Source organism: Capra hircus, chromosome 9 (assembly GCF_001704415.2).
Source record: "Capra hircus breed San Clemente chromosome 9, ASM170441v1, whole genome shotgun sequence".
In the NCBI taxonomy this organism is placed as follows: domain Eukaryota; kingdom Metazoa; phylum Chordata; class Mammalia; order Artiodactyla; family Bovidae; genus Capra; species Capra hircus.
This window is the reverse complement of record NC_030816.1, coordinates 27213769-27239178: the sequence shown is the minus strand read 5'-3', so window position 1 is coordinate 27239178 and position 25410 is coordinate 27213769. Positions and strand designations below refer to the sequence as shown.

Below are 25410 nucleotides of genomic sequence, written 5' to 3'. Positions count from 1 at the left end.
GGCTCTGATTACTTTTTGTATTTGAAGCCAATATAAGTAGTTTGCTCTGTCTGGAAATTTAAAATCAATTGCCAAATGGAAATGGTACTCTTGAGCCCACCATCAGAATTAGTTTCTTATTCTCCTTGCCGAGTCTTGGTCAAAACCTTAAGCACTACTCAACAGCAACTAAAACCTTGAAATCAATTTAAATATCTCTATCCTTGGCAAAACTTTATATCTACAGAGCTGACTCTATAAATAATAATAAGGTTAAAACTGAACCTTCAACTATCCAATCCTTGATTTGCATTTAAAAAAACCAGCTTATGAGTTTGTTCACTTTAATTATGAAATCAAATGAAAAAATCTGACCTTGTGATGCCCAAATTCATTCAAAATGGTTCCCAGTTTTCTGGTGTTGCTATATGGTTTTTGGGCAGCAACAGCTGGATGAGGGTCCCGCCAGTCGATGGACAAACGGTGATACCAAAGATGCTCACTTTCCAGAACATGAGCTGATTTAACGCTAGGATCAAAACGATGCACTTCACATCCACTGCTGGCCATGCCAACCTCAAAATGGGTATCATCACTTCCTAGGCTGAAAGAAAGAGGATAGAAATCAATAACAAAAAAATATAATGGAGAAAAAGTGTTAACTGACAAAAATGATAGTGCCAAGGCCAATTTTCTTAGTCATATCAAGCCTTCTCCTATTTTAGAACATGGCTGGTTATACACATTCAATAAACCTTCCTTCACAAAAAGCATTAAAGCTAAAAGCTTCTGGATAAAAGAAAGGAGAGAAATTAGGTGCTAAATGCAGACTAGAGAATCACATGTTCAAACATGTAAAAACATATCAAATTGTTTTTTTTAAGATATAAGCTGTAGTATCAATGAAACAGACTATCTAGTCGTCTCAGAAGATATTCTCAGAATATGTCAAAAATAAAAGTCCAAGCATCAGTTCCCTAAGGGACAGGTGCATTCTGCTAATGAGGTAATTTGTCTTCCTTGTAATGGCCATGGTGCTGTGCGTGCAGTTTGACTTAAAACAACAGCTGCTTTCTTTAGAAATGGGGTGTATTTTAAATAGCACAGTTAAAGAAAAAAGGCAGACGTATGTGGTTCTACTGAATCTGGTACTCGAGAGGCAAAAGAGGTATATCACCTCAATTCACTTAAGCGAGGGGAAGAAGTTAGGAATTAACTGTACTTAAGCACCCAGTTAGTTAACACATTATGGAATATTCATGTACTTACAAATTTCTAATTTACTGAGAAATACTTCTTACTTAGTGATGTAAGATTCATAGCTTTGATTAAAGCATCATTTTGAATGAAAAGCATTAAATTAACCGAGAGGATGATTTTTTTTTTAATAGTAAGTATGACTTTTCTGCCCAAATACTATACTTAGATGTGATTAAAGATACCAAGGACTTTCTGGTGGCTCAGATGGTAAAGCATCTGTCTACAATGCAGGAGACCTGGGTTCGATCCCTGGGTTGGGAAGATCCCCTGGAGAAGGAAATGGCAATCCACTCCAGTACTATTGCCTGGAAAATCCCATGGACAGAGGAGCCTGATAGGCTACAGTCCATGGGATCGCAAAGAATCGGACATAACTGAGCGACTTCACTTCACTTCAGAGATACCAAAATCCCTGAGTACCTGTAATGCATTGGCCAATCTTGAATCCAGTGAAGAAATGCATCATTCTCTTAGACTCTACTATTTTAGACTATTTTATCATTTGGAAATATATAAGCTCATTAGATGACAATTTAGTTAACCGAAATAAGTCTTCAGTACAGAGATCTTCCATCTAGACATTCTTAATATTCTATTTGCCTTGTTGTTTCTTTCCCTTCATTCCCACTACATTGCTTCATTCTCATTGGATCCATGTCATATCAGCCCTCTGCTATTCTTCAGCTCTAATTCACTTGACAATTGTGACTAAAAAAAGATTCAGCACTCTTCTCGCAAACACTCCCATTCATTCTACCCAAGAGATCCTGTTTCCTATATTGAACTGAGCCCACACAGCTCAGACCACCATAACCTCTGAGCTTTTTCCCAGTTTGTTCATTATCTAATCTGGGGTTGCAAGATGACTTGCTGGGCCTAAGTCTTCACCCCTTCATCCACACTACTGCCATGCTCATCATGGATGGAGTGTCCTTTCTTGCCCCTGGATTTTTTGGCTTGACTATGTGACTTGCATTTTAGCAGAAACGGACATGATGCTAGTCCTGATCCTAGGCTTTGAGCACTTTAGTTTACTCTCTTGTGCCATTATTGTGATTAAAAAACATACCCTGGATAGTTTGCTGGGCTCAGAAAAGAAACTAAAAAAAAGAAGCAGAGCTGCCCCAGACAATCCACTGACCTTCTCTGAAATACAGAGCTGCCCTCAGCTGTCTCAGCCTGAAGTAGAGTCTCTCAGCTGAACCTAACCTGGATCAATTGAAATTCAACTGATTTGCACACATACAAGCAATAATAAATAATGGTTTTAAGCTACTGAGTTTTAGAATGACTTGTTACACAGCAATAGCTAACTGACAACCCTGGCATTAAATGTAAATCCAAGAGTTGCAATAGTGAAAGTGAAAGTCACTCAGTCACGTCCAACTGTTTGCGACACCATGGACTCTACAGTCTGATGGAATTCTCCAGGCCAGAATACTGGAGTGGATAGCCTTTCCCTTCTCCAGGGGATCTTCCCAACCCAGGGATCAAACCCAGGTCTCCTGCATTACAGGCACATTCTTTATCAGCTGAGCCACAAGGGAAGCTCAAGAATACTGGACTGGGTAGCCTATCCCTTCTCCAGGGGATCTTCCCGACCCTGGAATTGAACCAAGGTCTCCTGCATTGTAGGTGGATTCTTTACCAACTGAGCTATTAGGGAAGCAATAGATACTATTGCTGTGTGGATCACAATAAACTGCGGAAAATTCTTAAAGAGACGGGAATACCAGACCATCTGACCTGCCTCTTGAGTAACCTGTATGCAGGTCAGGAAGCAATAGTCAGAAATGGACATGGAACAACAGACTAGTTCCATATAGGAAAAGGAGTACGTCAAGACTGTATATTGTCACCCTGCTTATTTAACTTATATGCAGAGTACATCATGAGAAACGCTGGGCTGGAGGAAGCACAAGCTGGAATCAAGATTGCTGGGAGAAATATCAACCACTTCAGATATGCAGATGACACCACCCTTATGGCAGAAAGTGAAGAGGAACTAAAGAGCCTCTTGATGAAAGTGAATGCGGAGAGTCAAAAAGTTGGCTTAAAGCTCAACATTCAGAAAACTAAGATCATGGCATCTGGTCCCATCACTTCATGGGAAATAGATGGGGAAACAGTGTCAGACTTTATTTTGGGGGGCTCCAAAATCACTGCAGATGGTGACTGCAGCCATGAAATTAAAAGACGCTTACTCCTTGGAAGGAAAGTTATGACCAACCTAGAAAGCATATTGAAAAGCAGAGACATTACTTTGCCAACAAAGGTCTGTTTAGTCAAGGCTATGGTTTTTCCAGTCGTCATGTATGGATGTGAGAGTTGGATGGTAAAGAAAGCTGAGAGCTGAAGAATTGATGCTTTTGAATTGTGGTGTTGGAGAGGACTCTTGAAAGTCCCTTGGACTGCAAGGAGATCCAACCAGTCCATCCTAAAGGAGATTAGACCTGGGTGTTCATTGGAAGGACTGATGTTGAAGCTGAAACTCCAATCATTTGGCCACTTCATGTGAAGAATTGACTCATTGGAAAAGATCCTAATGCTGGGAAGGATTAGGGGCAGGAGGAGAAGGGGACGACAGAGGATGAGATGGCTGGATGGCATCACCAACTCAATGCACATGGGTTTGGGTAGACTCCAGGAGTTGGTGATGGACAGCGAGGCCTGGCGTGTTGCAATTCATGGGGTTGCAAAGAGTCGGACACGACTGAGCGACTGAATGAACTGAACTGAGATACTACAAAGCATTTTTTAGTAGTCAGATTTGTTTCTATATAGATCAGAATGTTATAGAAATCACCTGTCCCAAAAAGATTTTCACATAATTGAATTTATCAAAATTTAGATGAGCAAACTTGTGTTTTCATGGAAATATGGAACTCAACAGAAAAATGGAAGTTTGGTAGCTTTACTAAGAGATCAAAACATTAGTCAAAAAAGTATTCATTAAATATAATTTGTATATAAATTTTCTAGAGTAAAGAAATGTGAATGATTTATTTCTCTTTGAATTTTCAGAATATCATTTCAAGAAAAGATCTTCTGCTGTAAAACATGTATATATTTTAATCAAGGCCTCAAAAAATTTTAAGAATTAATCATATACAGTTGTATAACAAATTTTTAGTAAGCATTATATTACACATTGATATGTTTTCAATTTAAACTCATTTCTTATAATTAAAAAAATAACAAATGCACTTTAAAAAGTTCAAGTTGTGTATAAATATATAAAACAAAAAATAAAAGTTTCCTACCACTAGAATTTTAGCCATCAATTGCCAGAGATAATCACTTAGCAATTTTTTGTGTATCCTTCCAGAACTTTTCTACACATGTATAAGGATTTTCTATTAAAAATATCATAAGTACACATATACATATGTAAGTTAGTTATTAGATGATGAGGAACTATTTTGGGTGATATACTAAATAACATGAAACTACTGAAATTTGCAAATTTTTTGTTATGCTATTCTTACTCAACAAAATCCACTTAATTTAAATATATAATATGTACTATATTGGAAAGTAATAAACTACATTTATTTAATCAATGCCTGTAATTCTTATTTTCCTTTATTCAAAACAGTGCTTCTTCACACTTAGTTTAAATTAGTCAAGTTGTGGCAGGAGTAAAAAGCAAAAGCAGGAACAAATTTGATATGCATAGGTATTGCAAAAAGTGGCCCAAAGGGGTAAAGTCAAGACTCAAATTCAATCCAGGCAGTTCCAAAGCATGTGCTCTTTACACTCTGCTGCTCTGCTGCTAAGTCACTTCAGTTGTGTCCGACTCTGTGCAACCCCATAGACGGCAGCCCACCAGGCTCACCCGTCCCTGGGACTCTCCAGGCAAGAACACTGGAGTGGGTTGCCATTTCCTTCTCCAGTGCATGAAAGTGAAAAGTGAAAGGGAAGTCACTCAGTCGTGTCCGACTCTTTGCGACCCCGTGGACTGCAGCCTACCAGGCTCCTCTGTCCATGGGATTTTCCAGGCAAGAGTACTGGAGTGGGGTGCCATCGTCTTCTCTGCTTTACACTCTACCTCACTGCAAATTAAGTGCAGGACACAGAATTATGGAAGGAATATTTGTGAACTTAGGGATCTACAAAATTGTCAGCTACTAGACAATAAAGCTGCATAAAGTAAAGGACTGTGTCAATCTTGCTTATTTCTGAATCCTTAGTGCTGAGGAGATAGATGAACGATGACAGACAAACCTACAAAATGCGGCACTAAGTGAAAGAAAACTATTAGGTGGGGCCTGGAATTGCCAGAATATACGGTCCAATATCCAACATGACATGGAATGGGCTGTATTTCACTGACACATTCGTGTATATTAACAAATATTTAACACTTTATATGGAGAAGGCGATGGCACCCCACTCCAGTACTCTTGCCTAGAAAATCCCATGGATGGAGGAGCCTGGTAGGCTGCAGTCCGTGGGGTCGTGAAGAGTCAGACACGACTGAGCAACTTCACTTTCACTTTTCACCTTCACGCATTGGAGAAGGAAATGGCAACTCACTCCACTGTTCTTGCCTGGAGAGTCCCAGGGACGGGGGAGCCTGGTGTGCTGCCGTCTATGGGGTCACACAGAGTCGGACACAACTGAAGCGACTTAGCAGCAGCAGCAACACTTTATATGTTCAAGACACTACACTAGATATCAGAGACAGATAAATTAACCTGATGCTTGATCTGGAGAAACTCAAAAGTAGTAAAGAAGAAATATTTTTGAACAAATATCTGTAATAAACTAAAATAAAAGTATTATTTATACCAAAAATGTATTTAGTCTATAAGGAAACTATTTTCTGCTCTTATTTAACTGAAAAGAGAATTCAGTGTGGAAAAATTTTACTTTACAAAAATTTTTTAAATATATATTTTATGTATATATTATAAACACAGATCACGATCGTATGGCTTCTACCTTAAGGTTTAAGATAGTTGTTCCAGTTCCTGCCATCATAACTGCATTCCAGCCATCAGGAAAAGTAAAAGGGGAAGTGAAAGTCACATCATTTCCTCCTCATGGCATGGCCTAGAAATTGCACCTATCACTTGCACTCATATCATATTGCTAAAAGCTAGTCACATGGCCCCTTGCAGCTGCAAGGAAGTCTAGAATACGCAGTCTTTGGCAAGGTGACTGTGTGCTCTGCTAAACTCAGGAGTTCTGTTGCCAAAGAAGAATGAAACAATGAATGTTGGTGGACAACTAGAAATTCCAGCTACAAGCCATTTTTGAAACAGGTAAGCTGTCAATATATATATTCAAAGATATAAGCCTTCATGAACACTGTAACCTATCCCTCTATATGGAGGAGAGAATAAATTATATAATTCATGCTTATATTAACAAATATTAATATTATTCCATATATGTTGACGTAAAGGTTTAAGATCACAACAAACTCTTCAGCACAGAAGGGTTGTCAAATCTGAGGGATTTGTTGAAGAAATAGGAAGCTAGGAAGGGGCAAATTATAGGGCTAAACACCCAAAGGTGACAGAGTAACAGAGTAACCATCTTGGCCCTCCTCTCCTGATGTTTCAGAGAGCCACAACCAGGATCCCTAAGCGTAGTTGTGTGGATTGTATATTAAACAACTCTAGGGGGCACCACTCCTAGTCATCATAATGATTATCCAACAGATGGTAGTAAAAGTTCTTGAGGGAGGAGGTGCCTTTTCCCACATGCGTAAAAGTGTCCCTTGGACTAGCTACAGTACTGGCAATTGCATGCCCTTTGATGCTACTGAAGGGTAGGAGGGATGTATGTGGCCCCTTAAAACCCTTGATTATTCTTTTAAAAATATTTCTAGGAGTATTAGGGTAACTGTCCTTATGTTCCCTAAGATGCAGAAACTCAGAGTATAAACACATGCAGAGATACTCAATATCATTAACTAATAGGTAAAACAAAGCTATAATGAGATACCATTTCACAGCTACTAAGATGGCTATACACAAAAAGACCAATAATAGTAAGTGTTGATGACAATATGGAGAAATTGGAACGCACATACACTGTTGGTGGGAACAGAAAATGGTATATAACCAAGAGATATGAATACATATGTCCACACACAAAAATCCATACATGAACATTCATAGCAATATCATTCATAGTAGCCAAAAGGTGGAAAAAACCCAAATGTCTATCAGCTGATGAATGAATAAATTAAATGTGCTATATCCATACAGTGCAATATTATTTGGCAGTAAAAAGGAATGAAGTACAGATATATGTAATAACATGGATAAAACTTGAAAGTATTATGCTAAATGAAAAAATCAGTCAAAACACCACATATTAAATGCTTCCATTTATATGAAATGTCCAGAACAGGTGAAACTATAAGGACAGAAAATAGATTAATGGTTGCCTAGAAGTGGGAGATGAAAAGAAGGAAGTGGGTATGAGGAAATTGGGAGTGACCACTACTGAGTACAGGCCTTTCTGTTTTGGGGTGATGATAATGTTCTAAAATTGACTGCAGTGACTAGAAACCATTGAATCATACTCTAAATGGATGAATTGTGTGGTATGTGAATTATATCTCAATTTAAAGCTGTTTAAAATCACTAAAAAAAAAAAATCAGACCATTTATAGGGAAAGTTTTTAACTCTCATCATTGAAGACAGAAAGGTTGGAAGAAGTAAGACAATTGTATTTTCCCCAGGAGTATCAGTCATCCTTTCCTCATTTCAGCAGGAACCAGATAATCTGGACAAATAATCACCTAGATCTGTAAACTGCCAACTACCAGAGAGAAAGTAAGTGTGTGTGCTCAGTCACTAAGTCGTGTCTGACTTTGCAACCCTATGGACTGTGGCATGCCAGGTTCTACTGTCCATGGGTTTCTCCAGGCAAGAATATTGGAGTGGGTTGCCATGCCCTCCTCCAGGGGATCTTCCCAACCCAGGGATCAAACTCACATCTCCTGCATCTCCTGCATTGCAGGCGGATTCTTTTACCACTGTCAGAGAGAAAGTAATACGTTTTCCAAAGCATAAATGACAATGAATAGTAGATTAAAATATTTTATAATTATTCATTTTTATTAAATAACCTTGTATAAAATGCCAAAATTTCATCTAAAACATATATTCTTAACAGGAATGATATCATCCCTAAGCGAGGAGGGGGGGTGATTGATTCTTGAAGTATATGTTTAAAGTATAGATAATATATATGTTACATAAATAGATATAGTGCATAGTATTAAAATTTCATGGGGAAGATGATTAGGGAAAAAATTGTCTAAAAAGAATCCTTGGGAATCATGATTTTCTAGTTCCTCATTCATATAAAAAATGAGCTGTTACTGTGTTAATTAAACTATTAAAAGATGGAAATTTTGGCTCCAGAGCTTATTCATTCCTCTTGAAAGGCTCAGGGTAACCAGAAGCCCCAGATTTTCTGCCTAAGATATTGGCTCTTGTTGTCTAAACCACATATCAAATTTTCTTGTCTCATGCTGAGAATTTATGTCTTAAAACCAAATGGTACATCATGTCAGAAAACTAAAGAAGAGGCAAAAAATATTTATCTACATATTATCCCTTCTCAAATTTTCTCCTCTACTCCCACTCCTACCCCTTAAATATAATCTTGGATATAAAGGATTAAAAGGTGACTTTTCCCAATTCACTTTAGCTACCATCTTCATTCCTACCCCATCTCCCCACCATCACCCCTCAATCTCATATATAAGAAGACTTGCAGGCAGACCCCATCTGAAGTCGAGCAATAGACAATATTATCACACGACCTCACAGCCTCTTCTCACTTCTCTTTCCCCTTCTCCATAACATAACCTTTCTTTTCAGTTCCCTCCCCTATCTTAATTGGTCTACTCTATCCCTTTTCAAAACTAAAATGAATCTGCTTTAAATTTTCAACTGAACTTGACTCACAGTACACTCACAGAAAAATTCTTTTACATTAACTGCAGAATAAAAAGCTTTGATTCCTAGTAAAGGAATTTCAGACATTAGAGAGAATATAGAGGTGATACCCCCTTTACCTTTTGGAGGTGGAAGAAAGGTAGGACACAGATCAGAGAAGGGTATTCAGCCTCTGCCTTCTGATCAGTGTGTCCTGAGATCCTATCTTCCTCGCACTTCTAGAAGGTCACCTCCAGCTGCAGCTTCATTCATTATGCTCAGTAAGAAGAGGAATGGCTAAGCACAGCAGTGGCTTGGGTGGTCTGTTACTGCAGCCCTGGGGCTTGGGGCTTGGGCCTGACTGTAGGAGCACCATGACCCACTTGCCTCCTGCCCAGCACATCTTCCTCACAACTCTCCCAACACTCCCAAATGTTTCTGCTTCATTTCAGAACCACCACTTGTGGCTTGGGACTCTTTTTCCCCTCAGCATCAACTGAGATGTTCTCAGTTGGCTATTTACCTCTGTTCATTTCCAAGGTGAACCATTCAATATCACGGTAATCCAAGCCTATGCCCCAATGAGTAATGCTCAAGAAGCTAAAGTTGAAAGGTTCTATGAAGACCTACAAGATATTCTAGAACTAATACCCCAAAAAGATGTCCTCTTCATAATAGGGGACTGGAATGTAAAAGTATGAAGTCAAGAAACACCTGGAGTAACAGGCAAATTTGGTCTTGAATACGGAATGAAGCCGGGCAAAGGCTAATAGAGTTTTGCCAAGAGAACGCACTGGTCATAGCAAACACCCTCTTCCAACAACACAAGAGAAGACTCTACACATGGACTTCACCAGATGGTCAACACCAAAATCAGATTGATTACATTCTTTGCAGCCAAAGATGGAGAGGCTCTATACAGTAAGCAAACACAAGACCAGGAGCTGACTGTGGCTCAGATTGCGAACTCCTTACTGCCAAATTCAGACCTAAATTGAAGAAAGTAGGGAAAAGCACTAGACCATTCAGGTATGACATAAATCAAATCCCTTATGATTATACAGTGGAAGTGAGAAATAGATTTAAGGGACTAGATCTGATAGACAGAGTGCCTGATGAACTATGGACGGAGGTTCGTGACGTTGTACAGGAGACAGGAATCAAGACCATCCCCATGGAAAAGAAATGCAAAAAAGCAAAATGGCTGTCTGGGGAGGCCTTACAAATGGCTGTGAAAAGAAGAGAAGTGAAAAGCAGAGGAGAAAAGGAAAGATATAAGCATCTGAATGCAGAGTTCCAAAGAATAGCAAGGAGAGATAAGAAAGCCTTCCTCAGCAATCAATGCAAAGAAACAGAGGGAAACAACAGAATGGGAACAACTAGAGATCTCTTCAAGAAAATCAGAGATACCAAGGGGACATTCCATGCAAAGATGGGCTCAATAAAGGACAGAAATGGTATGGACCTACCAGAAGCAGAAGATATTAAGAAGAGGTGGCAAAAATACACAGAAGAACTGTACAAAAAAGATCTTCACGACCAAGATAATCACGATGGTGTGATCACTCATCTAGATCCAGACATCCTGGAATGTGAAGTCAAGTGGGCCTGAGGAAGCATCACTACGAACAAAGCTAGTGGAGGTGATGGAATTCCAGTTGCTGCTGCTGCTGCTGCTGCTAAATCTCTTCAGTCGTGTCCGACTCTGTGCGACCCCATAGACGGCAGCCCACCAGGCTCCGCCATCCCTGGGATTCTCCAGGCAAGAACACTGGAGTGGGTTGCCATTTCCTTCTCCAATGCATGAATGTGAAAAGGGAAAGTGAAGTCGCTCAGTTGTGTCTGACTCTCAGCGACCCCATGGACTGCAGCCCATCAGGCTCCCCCATCCATGGGATTTTCCAGGCAAGAGTACTGGTTGCTACTGCTGTTAAGGCGCTTCAGTCATGCCCGACTCTGTGCGACCCCAGAGACGGCAGTCCACCAGGCTCCGCCCTCCCTGGGATTCTCCAGGAAAGAACACTGGAGTGAGTTGCCATTTCTTACCCAATGCATGAAAGTAAAAAGCGAAAGTGAAGTCGCTCAGTCGTGTCTGATCCTAGCGACCCCATGGACTGCAGCCTACCAGACTCCTCCGTCCATGTGATTTTCAGGTAGGAGTACTGGAGTGGGGTGCTGTTTCAAATCCTGAAAGATGATGCTGTGAAAGTGCTGCACTCAATATGCCAGCAAATTTGGAAAACTCAGCAGTGGCCACAGCACTGGAAAAGGTCAGTTTTCATTCCAATCCCAAAGAAAGGCAATGCCAAAGAATGCTCAAACTACCGCACAATTGCACTCATCTCACATGCTAGTAAAGTAATGCTCAAATGCTCCAAGCCAGGCTTCAGCAATACATGAACTGCAAACTTCCAGATGTTCAAGCTGGTTTTAGGAAAGGCAGAAGAACCAGAGATCAAATTGCCAACATCCGCTGGATCATGGAAAAATCAAGAGAGTTCCAGGAAAACATCGATTTCTGCTTTATTGACTATGTCAAAGCCTTTGACTGTGTGGATCACAACAAACTGTGGAAAATTTTGAAAGAGATGGGAATACCAGACCACCTGACCTGCCTCTTGAGAAACCTGTATGCAGGTCGGGAAGCAACAATTAGAACTGGACATGGAACAATAGACTGGTTCAAAATAGGAAAAGGAGGACGTCAAGGCTGTATATTGTCACCCTGCTTATTTAACTTCTATGCAGAGTACATCATGAGAAACGCTGGGCTGGAAGAAGCACAAGCTGGAATCCAGATTGCTGGGAGAAATATCAATTACCTCAGATATGGAGATGACACCACCCTTATGGCAGAAAGTGAAGAGGAACTAAAGAGCCTCTTGATGAAAGTGAAAGAGGAGAGTGAAAAAGTTGGCTTAAAGCTCAACATTCAGAAAATGAAGATCATGGCATCTGGGCCCATCACTTCACGGGAAATAGATGAGGAAACAGTGGAAACAGTGTCAGACTTTATTTTTGGGGGCTCCAAAATCACTGCAGATGGTGATTGCAGCCATGGAATTAAAAGACGGTTACTCCTTGGAAGGAAAGTTATGAGCAACCTAGATAGCATATTGAAAAGCAGAGACATTACTTTGCCAACAAAGGTCCGTCTAGTCAAGGCTATGGTTTTTCCAGTGGTCATGTATGGATGTGAGAGTTGGACTTTGAAGAAAGCTGAGTGCTGAAGAATTGATGCTTTTGAACTGTGGTGTTGGAGAAGACTCTTGAGAGGCCCTTGGACTGCAAGGACATCCAACCAGTCCATTCTGAAGGAGATCAGCCCTGGGATTTCTTTGGAAGGAATGATGCTAAAGCTGGAACTCCAGTACTTAGGCCACCTCATGCGAAGAGCTGACTCATTGGAAAAGACTCTGATGCTGGGAGGGATTCAGGGTAGGAGGAGAAGGGGATGACAGAGGATGAGATGGCTGGATGGCATCACTGACTTGATGGATGTGAGTTTGAGTAAACTCCGGGAGATGGTGATGGACAGGGAGGCCTGGCATGCTGCAATTCATGAGGTAGCAAAGATTCAGACATGACTGAGCAGCTGAACTGAATTGAAGCAAACAAGTCACCTGAGAAGATTCTCAATCCTGAGTAATAGTACAATCAACATAAACACCCATAATTCAAAGCATTCTTTTTTAGGGCATAAGAAATATTTTCTTCAATTTCCAGTTTTCAATTAAAGCATTGTTAGGTTTGAACCAAATGTTGGCCCTTAAAACCAATCCATTTCTTTTCCCAGTAGAATTCAACCATTCCTATCTGCTCTTTACCAAGTTTATTTTGAATAGTGAACATTTAAATGAAAATAAGAAACTACCTTTTATATGTAATAATCTGAAATTTTACAGCAGAATGACTTTATCTAATGGCTTTGAAGTATAAGAAGAGCAAAAAGGAACTTGAAAAATTTCCCCCAAAACTGCTTTCCCAGTTTTACTCAGTTATATGCTTTAAATGAAATTATTCCAGGGTGTAAAATATTAAGAAAACATACAGGCAGTTTGGAGCAAGAAAACAGGACCAAGCTGAGATCTTTAATTTGCATGTAGAACTATGCAATTATTTTTATGACCTACTTTCATGCATTTTTAATATGATATAAAATAAACTCTACTGTCACAACTTCCCATTCTTTCTCCAATCTTGCTGCATAGCTGGTGGGCTCCAAGGAAAAAAGAGCTCTGTTCTAATCAACAGGCTAAACAATTCATTTCCTAATATTTAGCCTCCTAGTTTAATTCATGGCAGAACCAGCTTCCCTCTTGAGTCTTCTTACCTCAGGCAGGGTTTATGTAGCAAATATATACTGAGTGCCTACTGTGTACCACCAGAAATATTCTGGAAATAACTCAGAAAGAATGAAGGGAAGGAGCCAAAGCAAAAACAATACTCAGTTGTGGATGTGACTGGTGATAGAATCAAGGTCCGATGCTGTAAAGAGCAATATTGCATAGGAACCTGGATGTTAGGTTCATGAATCAAAGCATATTGGAAGCGGTCAAACAGGAGATGGCAAAAGTGAACGTCCACATTCTAGGAATCAGTGAACTAAAAAGGACTGGAATGGTGAATTTAACTCAGATGACCATTATATCTACTACTGTGGGCAGGAACCCCTTAGAAGAAATGGAGTAGCCATCATGGTCAATAAAAGAGTCCAAAATGCAGTACGTGGATACAATCTCAAAAACGACAGAATGATCTGTTAGTTTCCAAGACAAACCATTCAATATCATGGTGATCTAAGCCTATGCCCCAACCAGTAACGCTGAAGAAGCTGAAGATGAAAGGTTCTATGAAGACCTACAAGACCTTTTAGAACTAATACCCAAGAAAGATGTCCTTCTTATCATCAGTTCAGTTCAGTTCAGTTCAGTTGCTCAGTCGTGTCTGACTCTTTGCGAACCCATGAATCGCAGCACACCAGGCCTCCCTGTCCATCACCAACTCCTGGAGTTCACTCAGAGTCCTGTCCATCGAGTCAGTGATGCCATCCAGCCATCTCATCCTCTGTCGTCCCCTTCTCCTCCTGCCCCCAATCCCTCCCAACATCAAAGTCTTCTCCAATGAGTCACCTCTTCGCATGAGGTGGCTAAAGTACTGGAGTTTCAGCTTCAGCATCATTCCTTCCAAAGAAATCCCCGGGTTGATCTCCTTTAGAATGGACGGATTGGATCTCCTTGCAGTCCAAGGGACTCTCAAGAGTCTTCTCCAACACCACAGTTCAAAAGCATCAATTCTTCGGCGATCAGCCTTCTTCACAGTCCAACACTCACATCCATACTTGACCACAGGAAAAACCATAGTCTTGACTAGACGGACCTTAGTCAGCAAAGTAATGTCTCTGCTTTTGAAGATGCTATCTAGGTTGCTCATAACTTCCCTTCCAAGGAGTAAGCGTCTTTTAATTTCACGCTGCAATCACCATCTGCAGTGATTTTGGAGCCCCAAAAAATTAAGTCTGACACTGTTTCCACTGTTTCCCCATCTATTTCCCATGGAGTGATGGGACCGGATGCCATGATCTTTGTTTTCTGAATGTTGAGCTTTAAGCCAACTTTTTCACTCTCTTCTTTTACTTTCATCAAGAAGCATTTTAGTTCCTCTTCACTTTCTGCCATAAGGGTGGTGTCATCTGCATATCTGAGGTTATTGCTATTTCTCCTGGCAATCTTGATTCCAGCTTGTGCTTCTTCCAGCCCAGCATTTCTCATGATGTACTCTGCATAGAAGTTAAATAAGCAGGGTGACAATATACAGCCTTGACGTCCTCCTTTTCCTATTTGGAACCAGTCTGTTGTTCCATGCCCAGTTCTAACTGTTGCTTCCTGGCCTGCATATAGATTTCTCAAGAGGCAGGTCAGGTGGTCTGGTATTCCCATCTCTTTCAGAATTGTCCACAGTTTGTTGTGATCCACACAGTCAAAGGCTTTGGCATAGTCAATAAAGCAGAAATCGATGTTTTCCTGGAACTCTCTTGCTTTTTCCATGATCCAGCGGATGTTGGCAATTTGATCTCTGGTTCTTCTGCCTTTACTAAAACCAGCTTGAACATCAAGAAGTTCATGGTTCACATATTAGTGAAGCCTGGCTTGGAGAATTTTGAGCATTACTTTACTAGCGTGTGAGATGAGTGCAACTGTGGGTTAGTTTGAGCATTCTTTGGCATTGCCTTTCTTTGGGATTGGAATGAAAACTGACCTTTTCCAGTCCTGTGGCCGCTGCTGAGCTTTCCAAATTTGCTGGCATATTGAGTGCAGCACTTTCACAGCATCCTCTTTCAGTATTTGAAACAGCTCTACTGGAATTCCATCACCTCCACTAGCTTTGTTCATAGTGATGCTTTCTAAGGCCCACTTGACTTCACATTCCAGTATGTCTGGCTCTAGATGAGTGATCACACCATCGTGATTATCCGGGTCGTGAAGATCCTTTTGTACAGTTCTTCTGTGTATTCTTGCCATCTCTTCTTAATATCTTCTGCTTCTGTTAGGTCCATACCATTTCTGTCCTTTATCGAGCCCATCTTTGCATGAAATGTTCCCTTGGTATTTCTAATTTTCTTGAAGAGATCTCTAGTCTTATCATAGGGGACTGGAATGCAAAAGTAGAAAGTCAAGAAACACCTGGAGTAACAGGCAAATTTGGCCTTGGAATATGGAATGAAGCAGGGCAAAGGCTAATAGAGTTTTGCCAAGAAAATGCACTGGTCATAGCAAACACCCTCTTCCAACAACACAAGAGAGGACTCTACACATGGACTTCACCGGATGGTCAACACCAAAATCAGATTGATTATATTCTTTGCAGCTGAATATGGAGAAGCTCTATACAGTCAGCAAACACAAGACCGGGAGTGGACTGTGGCTCAGATTGTGAACTCCTTATTGTCAAATTCAGACCTAAATTGAAGAAAGTAGGGAAAAGCACTAGACCATTCAGGTATGACATAAATCAAATGCCTTATGATTATACAGTGGAAGTGAGAAATAGATTTAAGGGACTAGATCTGATAGACAGAGTGCCTGATGAACTATGGACGGAGGTTCATGACATTGTACAGGAGACAGGGATCAAGACCATCCCCATGGAAAAGAAAAGCAAAAAAGCAAAATGGCTGTCTGGGGAGGCCTTACAAATGGCTGTGAAAAGAAGAGAAGCGAAAAGCAGAGGAGAAAAGGAAAGATATTCCCATTTGAATGCAGAGTTCCAAAGAATAGCAAGGAGAGATAAGAAAGCCGTCCTCAGCAATCAATGCAAAGAAATAGAGGAAAAAACAGAATGGGAAAGACTAGAGATCTCTTCAAGAAAATTAGAGATACCAAGGGGACATTCCATGCAAAGTTGGGCTTGATAAAGGACAGAAATGGTCCTGCTTCCAGAAGCAGAAGATATTAAGAAGAGATGGCAAGAATACACAGAAGAACTGTACAAAAAGGATCTTCAAGACCAAGATAATCACGATGGTGTGATCACTCACCTAGATCCAGACAACCTGGAATGTGAGGTCAAGTGGACCTTAGAAAGCATCACTACGAACAAAGCTAGTAGAGCTAGATGTAATTCCAGTTGAGCTATTTCAAATCTGAACGACGATGCTGTGAAAGTGCTGCACTCAATATGCCAGCAAATTTGGAAAACTCAGCACTGGCCACAGCACTGGAAAAGGTCAGTTTTCATTCCAATCCCAAAGAAAGGCAATGCCAAATAATGCTCAAACCACCACACAATTGCACTCATCTCACACGCTAGTAAAGTAATGCTCAAAATTCTCCAAGCCAGGCTTCAGCAATATGTGAACCGTGAGCTTCCAGATGTTCAAGCTGGTTTTAGAAAAGGCAGAGGAACCAGAGATCAAATTGCCAACATCCGCTGGATCATGGAAAAATCAAGAGAGTTCCAGGAAAACATCGATTTCTGCTTTATTGACTATGCCAAAGCCTTTGACTGTGTGGATCACAACAAACTGTGGAAAATTCTGAAAGTGATAAGAATACCAGACCACCTGACCTGCCTCCTGAGAATCCTGTATGCAGGTCAGGAAGCAATAGTTAGAACTGGACATGGATCAACCGACTGGTTTCAAATAGGAAAAGGAGTACATCAAGACTGTATATTGTCACCCTGCTTATTTAACTTCCATGCAGAGTACATCATGAGAAATGCTGGGCTGGAAGAAGCACAAGCTGGAATCAAGATTCCTGGGTAAAATGTCAATAACCTCAGATATGCAGATGACACCACCCTATGGCAGAAAGTGAAGAAGAACTAAACAGCCTCTTGATGAAAGTGAAAGAGGAGAGTGAAAAAGTTGGCTTAAAGCTCAACATTCAGAAAACTAAGATCATGGCATCTGGGCCCATCATTTCATGGGAAATAGATGGGGAAACAGTGGAAACAGTGTCAGACTTTATTTTTTTGGGCTCCAAAATCACTGCAGATGGTGATTGTAGCCATGAAATTAAAAGACGGTTACTCCTTGGAAAGAAAGTTATGAGCAACCTAGATAACATATTCAAAAGCAGAGACATTACTTTGCCAACAAAGGTCTGTTTAGTCAAGGCTATGGTTTTTAGTGGTCATGTATGGATGTGAGAGTTGGACTGTGAAGAAAGCTGAGCACCGAAGATTTGATGCTTTTGAAATGTGGGGTTGGAGATGACTCTTGAGAGTCCCTTGAACTGCAAGGAGATCCAACCAGTCCATCCTAAAGGAGACCAGTCCTGGGTGTTCATTGGAAGGAATGATGCTGAGGCTGAAACTCCAATACTTTGGCCACCTCATGTATAGGGTTGACTCATTGGAAAAGACTCTGATGCTGGGAAGTATTGGGGGCAGGAAGAGAAGGGGACGACAGAGGGTGAGATGGTTGGATGGCATCACTGCCTCGATGCACATGAGTCTGGTGAACCCGGGAGTTGGTGATGGACACGGAGCCCTGGCATGCTGCAATTCATGGGGTCACCAAAAGTCGGACACGACTGAGTGACTGAACTAAACTGAAATGTGTACCACGCTTCACTGATTACACCATGGCTCTTCATTTAACCCATAAAAGGATGTTTACATTATCCTGAGACTCTTATTTAAAACCTCTGTTTTTTAAATCCACAATGACTACAACTAAGAATTCTTGGTTGGTAAAGTCTGACAGCGATCGTGATCCTCTATGCAATTAGCGCCTTTGGGTGAGCCTCTGTATCACCCAAACGTTGGCTCTGAACCCTCATCATCCAGGAATCTGGTTGGCAGTTGTCACTCGTGAGCCTGAATATAAACTGCAGAGGAGATGAAACCTACTGGTGCAGAGCAAACGTGACACTTGAGTATTTTGTAAAGGACTCCAGGGATCTTGCCTGAGAAACTAAACAGCTTCTAGAGTCAACACAACAGGGTATTCCAAACAAAAATAACCCTCTCTTGCCTTTTATTTTTTGTGAGATATATACAATTTGTAAATTTTCAGGACTGTTTATATGAATATTGATACACTGAGTAAAACAGTCTTATTATTTTATACAAACCCTTTTGCAACAAGCCCTCCAAATCTATTTGAACATTTAGGTCATTCTCAGCCTGAACAACTGAATATCAGTATCTCCCACAGTTTTGACAAAACCTTGTTATTTTCACAGGTGCTCCATTCTTTTTATTTTTATTTTTTTTAGTCTAAAAGTATATACATATTTACCATTGGCATAAAACAAAAAAAATTCCAACAGAGGCCATTTGTCCTGGGTCACTCGTCATAACTGTATAAAATTTCTAATATACTCACTGTTATTTTTTTTCTAGGGGCATTCTTAATATTTTTCTGTTTCTAATAAGAATGCTCTAATCCTAGCTGAGAATCACTGGCTTCACCAAGGAGATCATCATTGGGCTGAAAATGGAAGTTGTCACTTTACTACCAACAGAATGGGAGAGACAGCGGCGCTGGCCGTCCGTGTTCTGCAAGTGCTAAGGTTACATAGCAGACAGAGGAGTCTGAAATGATGGCAGGAAAGAAGCAGAGCACCTGGGAAACCTGCAACCATTCATAATTTGTCTTGCTGAAAAAACCTTGTCTGCCTACAGGAGCGTTTTTTGTTTTTTGGCTATAAAATGTACTTACCCTAACGAATAGAGGCGGCACTGCTTGTTGCGGATTTGATGAACTAAGCCAAACCTGTCATCAAGACAGACCAGCCAGGGCTTCTCTGTAGGGCTGGAGTCAGTAGCCAGGCTGTCTGTGCTCATGTGATCACACGCAATCTGTAAGGATTGGAAATCAATGTGAATAATTTAAAGTACTGGATGATAGATGGCAGGTAGAGACTGACTGCTTGCCCGGTCACTGAAAACCATAATGGGAGAGTTATATCCTTTTTTCCACTGATAACCATGCCCCTCCCCAGGGAATCACAGGACTGCTCTAAAATGTTTGGAGGAATTTCAAATACTAGATTATAGGTAACCTCATGGAGATTAGAGGCAGGTTTGAAGAGAAGTTAAGAACTGCTATTAAAAAAAAAAAAAAAAACTGCTATAGCCTTTTGCACAGAGTATACAGAGGACAAAAAATCATGAGCAAGGATGGCAAAGAGAAGCCAGGAAAGGCTCTGCAGAGGCGTGTTAGTCTTGGAGGAGGAAGAGATGTTGAATAAGAGGCTGAGACCAAGAAGGGCATTCCAGACGTGGAGAACAGAGCTCCCAAACCACAGAGGTCTGTTAGTCACAGCATTCCTATTAGAAGTTGTGAGATACGGCTGAGGGCATGGATCTTAGAAGGACACAAGATTATTTACTCCTTATCTCAGGCAGACCAGGTTAGGCCGACATGTTGTAAAAAGGTAGCATGTGTTAATCAAGGTAAACAACTGATCAGAGGGCAAGTGAGAATAATACAAGCCCCGGCTAACAAGATAGTACTGTCTGTGATACACTTCCAATAAGCTTCCTCCTGCGGGGATGGGCAAGAGCCCCACATGGGAAGGAGGCTCTTCTTGATCTAGCCAAACCACCTCTCTTAACTCATCCATCAAAATTAGATAAGAAAACCAAAGGGAACATGTATCTAAGTCAAGCGGAAGGAAGCCAGTTTCTAATTTCAAATGCACATTAAGTAAATATACTTAGCGAGGAATTCTGACTTGTGTTTGAGCCTGGCACAGTATGCACGGCTGAGGCTGTTGGAACCAAAGAAAACAAGTTCTGTGGCCAAGGTATTTATCTTACTGAGCAACAGTGTTTCCCTCTAATCCCTCAAAACTCTCACAGTCATCATGATGCCCCATGAATCATTCAGCGGTTCTTGCTGTCACATCGCAGACAACAGACCACTCCAGAGGCAAAGGATGTTTTGAGTTTCATTGCTTTAACTCATTGGAAAACATAATGGTAAACAATTTCTTTCTTAAGAAGGTATTCTAGGCTTGCTAAATTCTTTATTTTCCAAAATGTTACTCTGAAAACAGCATATTATGTGGAGCCAGTGTCTCCCTTACTTTTCCTGTAATCTAGGGCGAGCCTGGCAAAATCATCCTAGCACTATCAATGACTGAGAGAGAGCTTCTTGCTAGAATTCGGACCTTTTATAGGAAAGCTTAAAAAGTGGAATTCTAATATTTATTTCTTCTTTTCTTTTGATGAAACAAAAATTCAAATTTGAAGGCAATACAAATTTCAACATAAAGTTTTATGATCCACCACCCGCCTTGTATGTGCAGACATCTTTGGTGAACTTCATGTACAATGCCAATATATCATTTTCCTTAAAGAAGCAACTGGTGCAGAATAGACTGGGTCAAATAACCTGGGGAGATTCTGGGCCTCACTTAATGAAGTTCTTAGCTTAAATACGTATGTAGGACTTTATTGATGTTACTAGCTTTATTACTTGTATTCTATTTTACAAGATTATTATTTCTCATACTAATAAATGTGTGACTGAGCCTCCAAAAAAAGTAATGATGATTAAGCAACTTAAAACTACTAGCAAAATATATAGTCCTATAAGATCAAAGATTGTAACAGTGTAACTCTAGACAAAACAAGAAGTAAGCATTTCCTGGACCATAATAAACTAGTAAGACACATGGTCCAGAGGTCGATGGCCAAGTCCAGTAATAGCACACTGAGTAGGCTAACAAGAAAATCCTTGACTGACTTGGGAGTAAGCATTCCTAGCACCTTAGGACAAGCTTGCCATGAAATGTCTCCAAAACCTTGGTCAAAATTAAGACCAAAAGGGAAGGGACTGTAAAATAAAGAATGTGATTCGTTACAGTTCTACAAGAATCAAGTTATTTGCCACTGCAGTTGCTGACCCACAAAACACCTTGAAAGGATTTCAGAGCAAAAATCAGAATGAGACATTCTGGGCTCTGGAAAAACTGGCAGAACAGGCCTTCAGATAGTTAGATATTTTCAGGGGAAAATGTTTGGATCCAGTTTCCTGCATCTTCCCATACTACAAAAAGCACTATAACCATTAACTAAAATATATGTTTTTCGCTATTAATAGTAACTTTCCACCAAGATGCATGCTTGCAATAGGCACATGCCCTGTTGCCAAAATCATAAATCTACCAACCTCCCCACTCAGAACAATCCTCAGAAGCTGAGAGACCATCTCCAAGCTTATGATTCTCAGTTTGGCTTATAAAATTTTCAATTTCTTTCTCAGACTGACTATTGACTAATTTTTGTCAACATCCTCAACCCAGTTTTTTTCTACTTCTCAATCTGCAATCACTGTTCAAAGGAAAAATAATAATAGAAAATGGAATTGAATCTTCTCCCAAGCAACTAGGAGAGAGCACATTTATTAACTGGATCTGTCAACATGTCAATTTGTAGAATTCATTTCCTACTATTCTCCCACAAGTAAATGGAAAGTATGCCACTGCCTCCCACTTCTTGTCCCCACCCACCCATCCAAAGGAGAGGGTGCTAATCTAATAGTCAAAACTCAGTGTTCATCAAGCTTGTTCTTACTAGTAGGTATGTTGTGATGCCTTAAAACTTCATTGGCACTTGGTTCCATGCCCAGCCTCCTGCAGTCAGTTAGTTGGACCCAGAGCAGTTTGGTGAGTCCCAAAGGCATGCCTGGATCTCCTAAGCCTGAATCATTTATTCTAAGGTAGCCTCCTGAGGTATCTTTATAAAAGTGGTAAGTTGATCCCATTTGCTAGTTTCTTTTTATGTACCCTCCCTGCTGCTGCTGCTAAGTCACTTTAGTCGTGTCCAACTCTGTGCAACCCCAGAGACGGCAGCCCACAAGGCTCCCCTGTCCCTGGGATTCTCCAGGCAAGAACACTGGAGTGGGTTGCCATTTCCTTCTCCAATGCATGAAAGTGAAAAGTGAAAGTGAAGTCGCTCAATCGTGTCTGACTCTTGGCGACCCCATGGACTGCAGCCTACCAGGCTCCTCCGTCCATGGGATTCTCCAGGCAAGAGTACTGGAGTGGGTTGTCATTGCCTTCTCCGACCCTCCCTGAGAACCTCCAAAAGACAGGGATGTCAACAGCTGCTTGTTCATTATATCCTCCCAATACCATTTAAACCTAACTCTAGCCTCTCTTAATCTTCTAGATTAAGAAGAGGTGGCAAGAATATATAGAAGAATTATACAAGAAAGGTCTTAATGACTCAGACAACCACAACGTTGCAGTCACTCGCCTAGAGTCAGACATCCTGGAATGTGAAGTCAAGTGGGCCGTAGAAAGCATTACTATGAACAAAGCTAGTGGAGGTGATGAAATTCCAGCTGAGCTATTTTAAATCTTAAATATAATGCTGTTAAAGTGCTGCACTCAATATGCCAGCAAATTTGGAAAACTTAGCAGTGGCCACAGGACTGGAAAAGGTCAGTTCTCATTTCAATCCCAAAGAAGGGCAATACCAAAGACTGTTCAAACTACCATACAATTGCGTTCATTTCACATACTGGCAAGGTAATGCTCAAAATCCTTCAAGCAAAGCTTCAGCAGTATGTGGACCAAGAACTTCCTACAAACTGAGTTTCGATGAGGCAGAGGAACCAGAAATCAAATTGCCAAAATTTGTTGGATCATGGAGAAAGCAAGAGAGTTTCAGAAAATCATCTACTTCTCTTTCATTGACTACACTAAAGCCTTTGACTGTGTGGATCACAACAAACTGTGGAAAAGTCTTAAAGAGATGGGAATACTAGACCATCTTACCTGTCTCCAGAGAAACCTGTGTGCAGGTCAAGAAGCAACAATCAGAACTGGACACAGAACAACTGACTGGTTCAAAACTGGGAAAGGAGTAAGACAAGCCTGTATATTGTCACTCTGCTTATTTAACTTATATGCAAAGGACATGATGCGAAATGCCAGCCTAGAGGAATCATGAGCTGGAATCAAGAATGCCAAGACAAATATCAACAACCTCAGTTATGCAGATGATACCACTCTAATGACAGGTGAAGAGGAACTAAAGAGCCTCTTGATGAGGGTGAAAGAGTAGAGTGAAAAAGCTGGCTTGAAATTTAACATTCAAAAACTAAGATCATGGCATCTGGTCCCATCACTTCATGGCAAAATAGAAGGGGAAAAGTGAAAGGAGTGACAGATTTTATTTTCTTGGGCTCCAAATTCACTCCAGATGATAACTGCACCCATGAGATTAAAAGACACAGCTCCTTAGAAGGAAAGCTATTACAAACCTGGATAGTGTATTAAAACACAGAGACATCACTTTGCCAGCAAATGTCCAGATAGTCAAAGCCGTCTTTTTTCCAGTAGTCAGGTATGGATGTGAGAGTTGGATCATAAAGAAGGCTAAGTGCTGAAGAATTGATGCTTATGAATTGTGGTGCTGGAGAAGACTCTTGAGGATCCCTTGTACAGCAAGGAGAACAAACCAGTCAACGCTAAAAGAAATCAATCCTGAATATTCATTGGAAGGACTAATGCTGAAGTTGAAGTTCCAATACCTTGGCCACCTGATGTGAAGAGCCTACTCATTGGAAAAGACCCTGACGCTGGGAAAGAGTGAAGGCGAAAGGAGAAGGGGGCCGCAGGGGATGAGATGATTAGATAGCATCACTGACTCAATGGACACGAATTTAAGTAAACTTTGGGAGGCAGTGAAGGACAGAGGAGCCTGGCAGGCTGCAGGCCAAGAGGTCAAAAAGAGTTGGACACAACTTAGCAACTGAACAATAGCTAGCCTTTCCCACCATATTTCTAAAGGTGTGGCCACCTACATCCTGATAGATGAGGGAGAACTTAAAAATTTTGAGTCCCACTCCATATCTATAAAATCAGAATCCTTGAGTCTTATGCATGTGAACATGCACTTCAATAAACTCTCCCAGGTGATTCTTATGCAGGAGGTCCTGAAAGTTTGCTGGCAGCTTTTTGCAAAGCTCCATAGAAATGTTCCAGATTGGCCTCACCCATGCCTTAGCAAATTAAGGGAAGAGGCTATGCTTGAGCTAGAGCTTTCAACTGAAAACAGCAGCACCTCCAACCTCACCCCTAACAAAGGGCCAGAGAGGTGACGCTACAGTTATCCAGAGGCCCCTCAAGAGCCAGGTAAATATTAATGGTCAAGATTCAGGGCATTGAAGCTCAGCTGCTCCTCCTTTATTACCCTTAGTGAGTGGGATTTTTATCCTGTTAAAGTTAACACTTTCTTCTTCCACAGACTTCCTCTTGTTCAGATATCCCTGTTGGGAAAACATTCTTCTCCATTCAGTATCTGTTATTGTTCCCCTTTTCTCTCCTAGTGCAAACATATAACACAGAAATTTTTCCACTTTCAGTTCATTTCAGTCACTCAGTCATGTCTGACTCTTCGTGACCCCATGGACCACAGCACGCCAGGCCTCCCTGACCATCACCAACTCCCAGAGTTTACTCACACTCATTTCCACTGAGTTGCTGATGCCATCCAACCATCTCATCCTGTCGTCCCCTTTTCCTTCTGCCTTCAATCTTTCCCAGCATCAGGGTCTTTTCAAATGAGTAAGTTCTTTGCATCAGGCAGCCAAAGTATTGGAGTTACAGCTTCAGCATCAGTCCTTCCAATGAATATTCAGGACTGATTTCCTATAGGATTGACTGGTTTGATCTCCGTGCAGTCCAACAGACTCTCAAGAGTCTTCTCCAACACCACAGTTCAAAAGCATCCATTCCTTGGCACTCAACCCTCCTTATAGTCCAACTTTCACATCCATACATTACTACT

General features: G+C 40.8%; 1 protein-coding gene across 1 annotated transcript in view; it reads right to left on the bottom strand.

Annotated features, from left to right (window-relative positions):
- The window catches only part of METTL24 (methyltransferase like 24), a 119919-nt gene that overhangs the window by 48897 nt on the left and 45612 nt on the right, over positions 1-25410 (bottom strand). The window contains exons 3-4 of the mRNA XM_018053074.1: positions 19322-19461; positions 355-583 (exon numbers count right to left, since the gene is read on the bottom strand). Of these exons, the coding sequence (XP_017908563.1) occupies positions 355-583; positions 19322-19461 (369 nt within the window). The remainder of the gene's footprint in view (positions 1-354; positions 584-19321; positions 19462-25410) is intronic.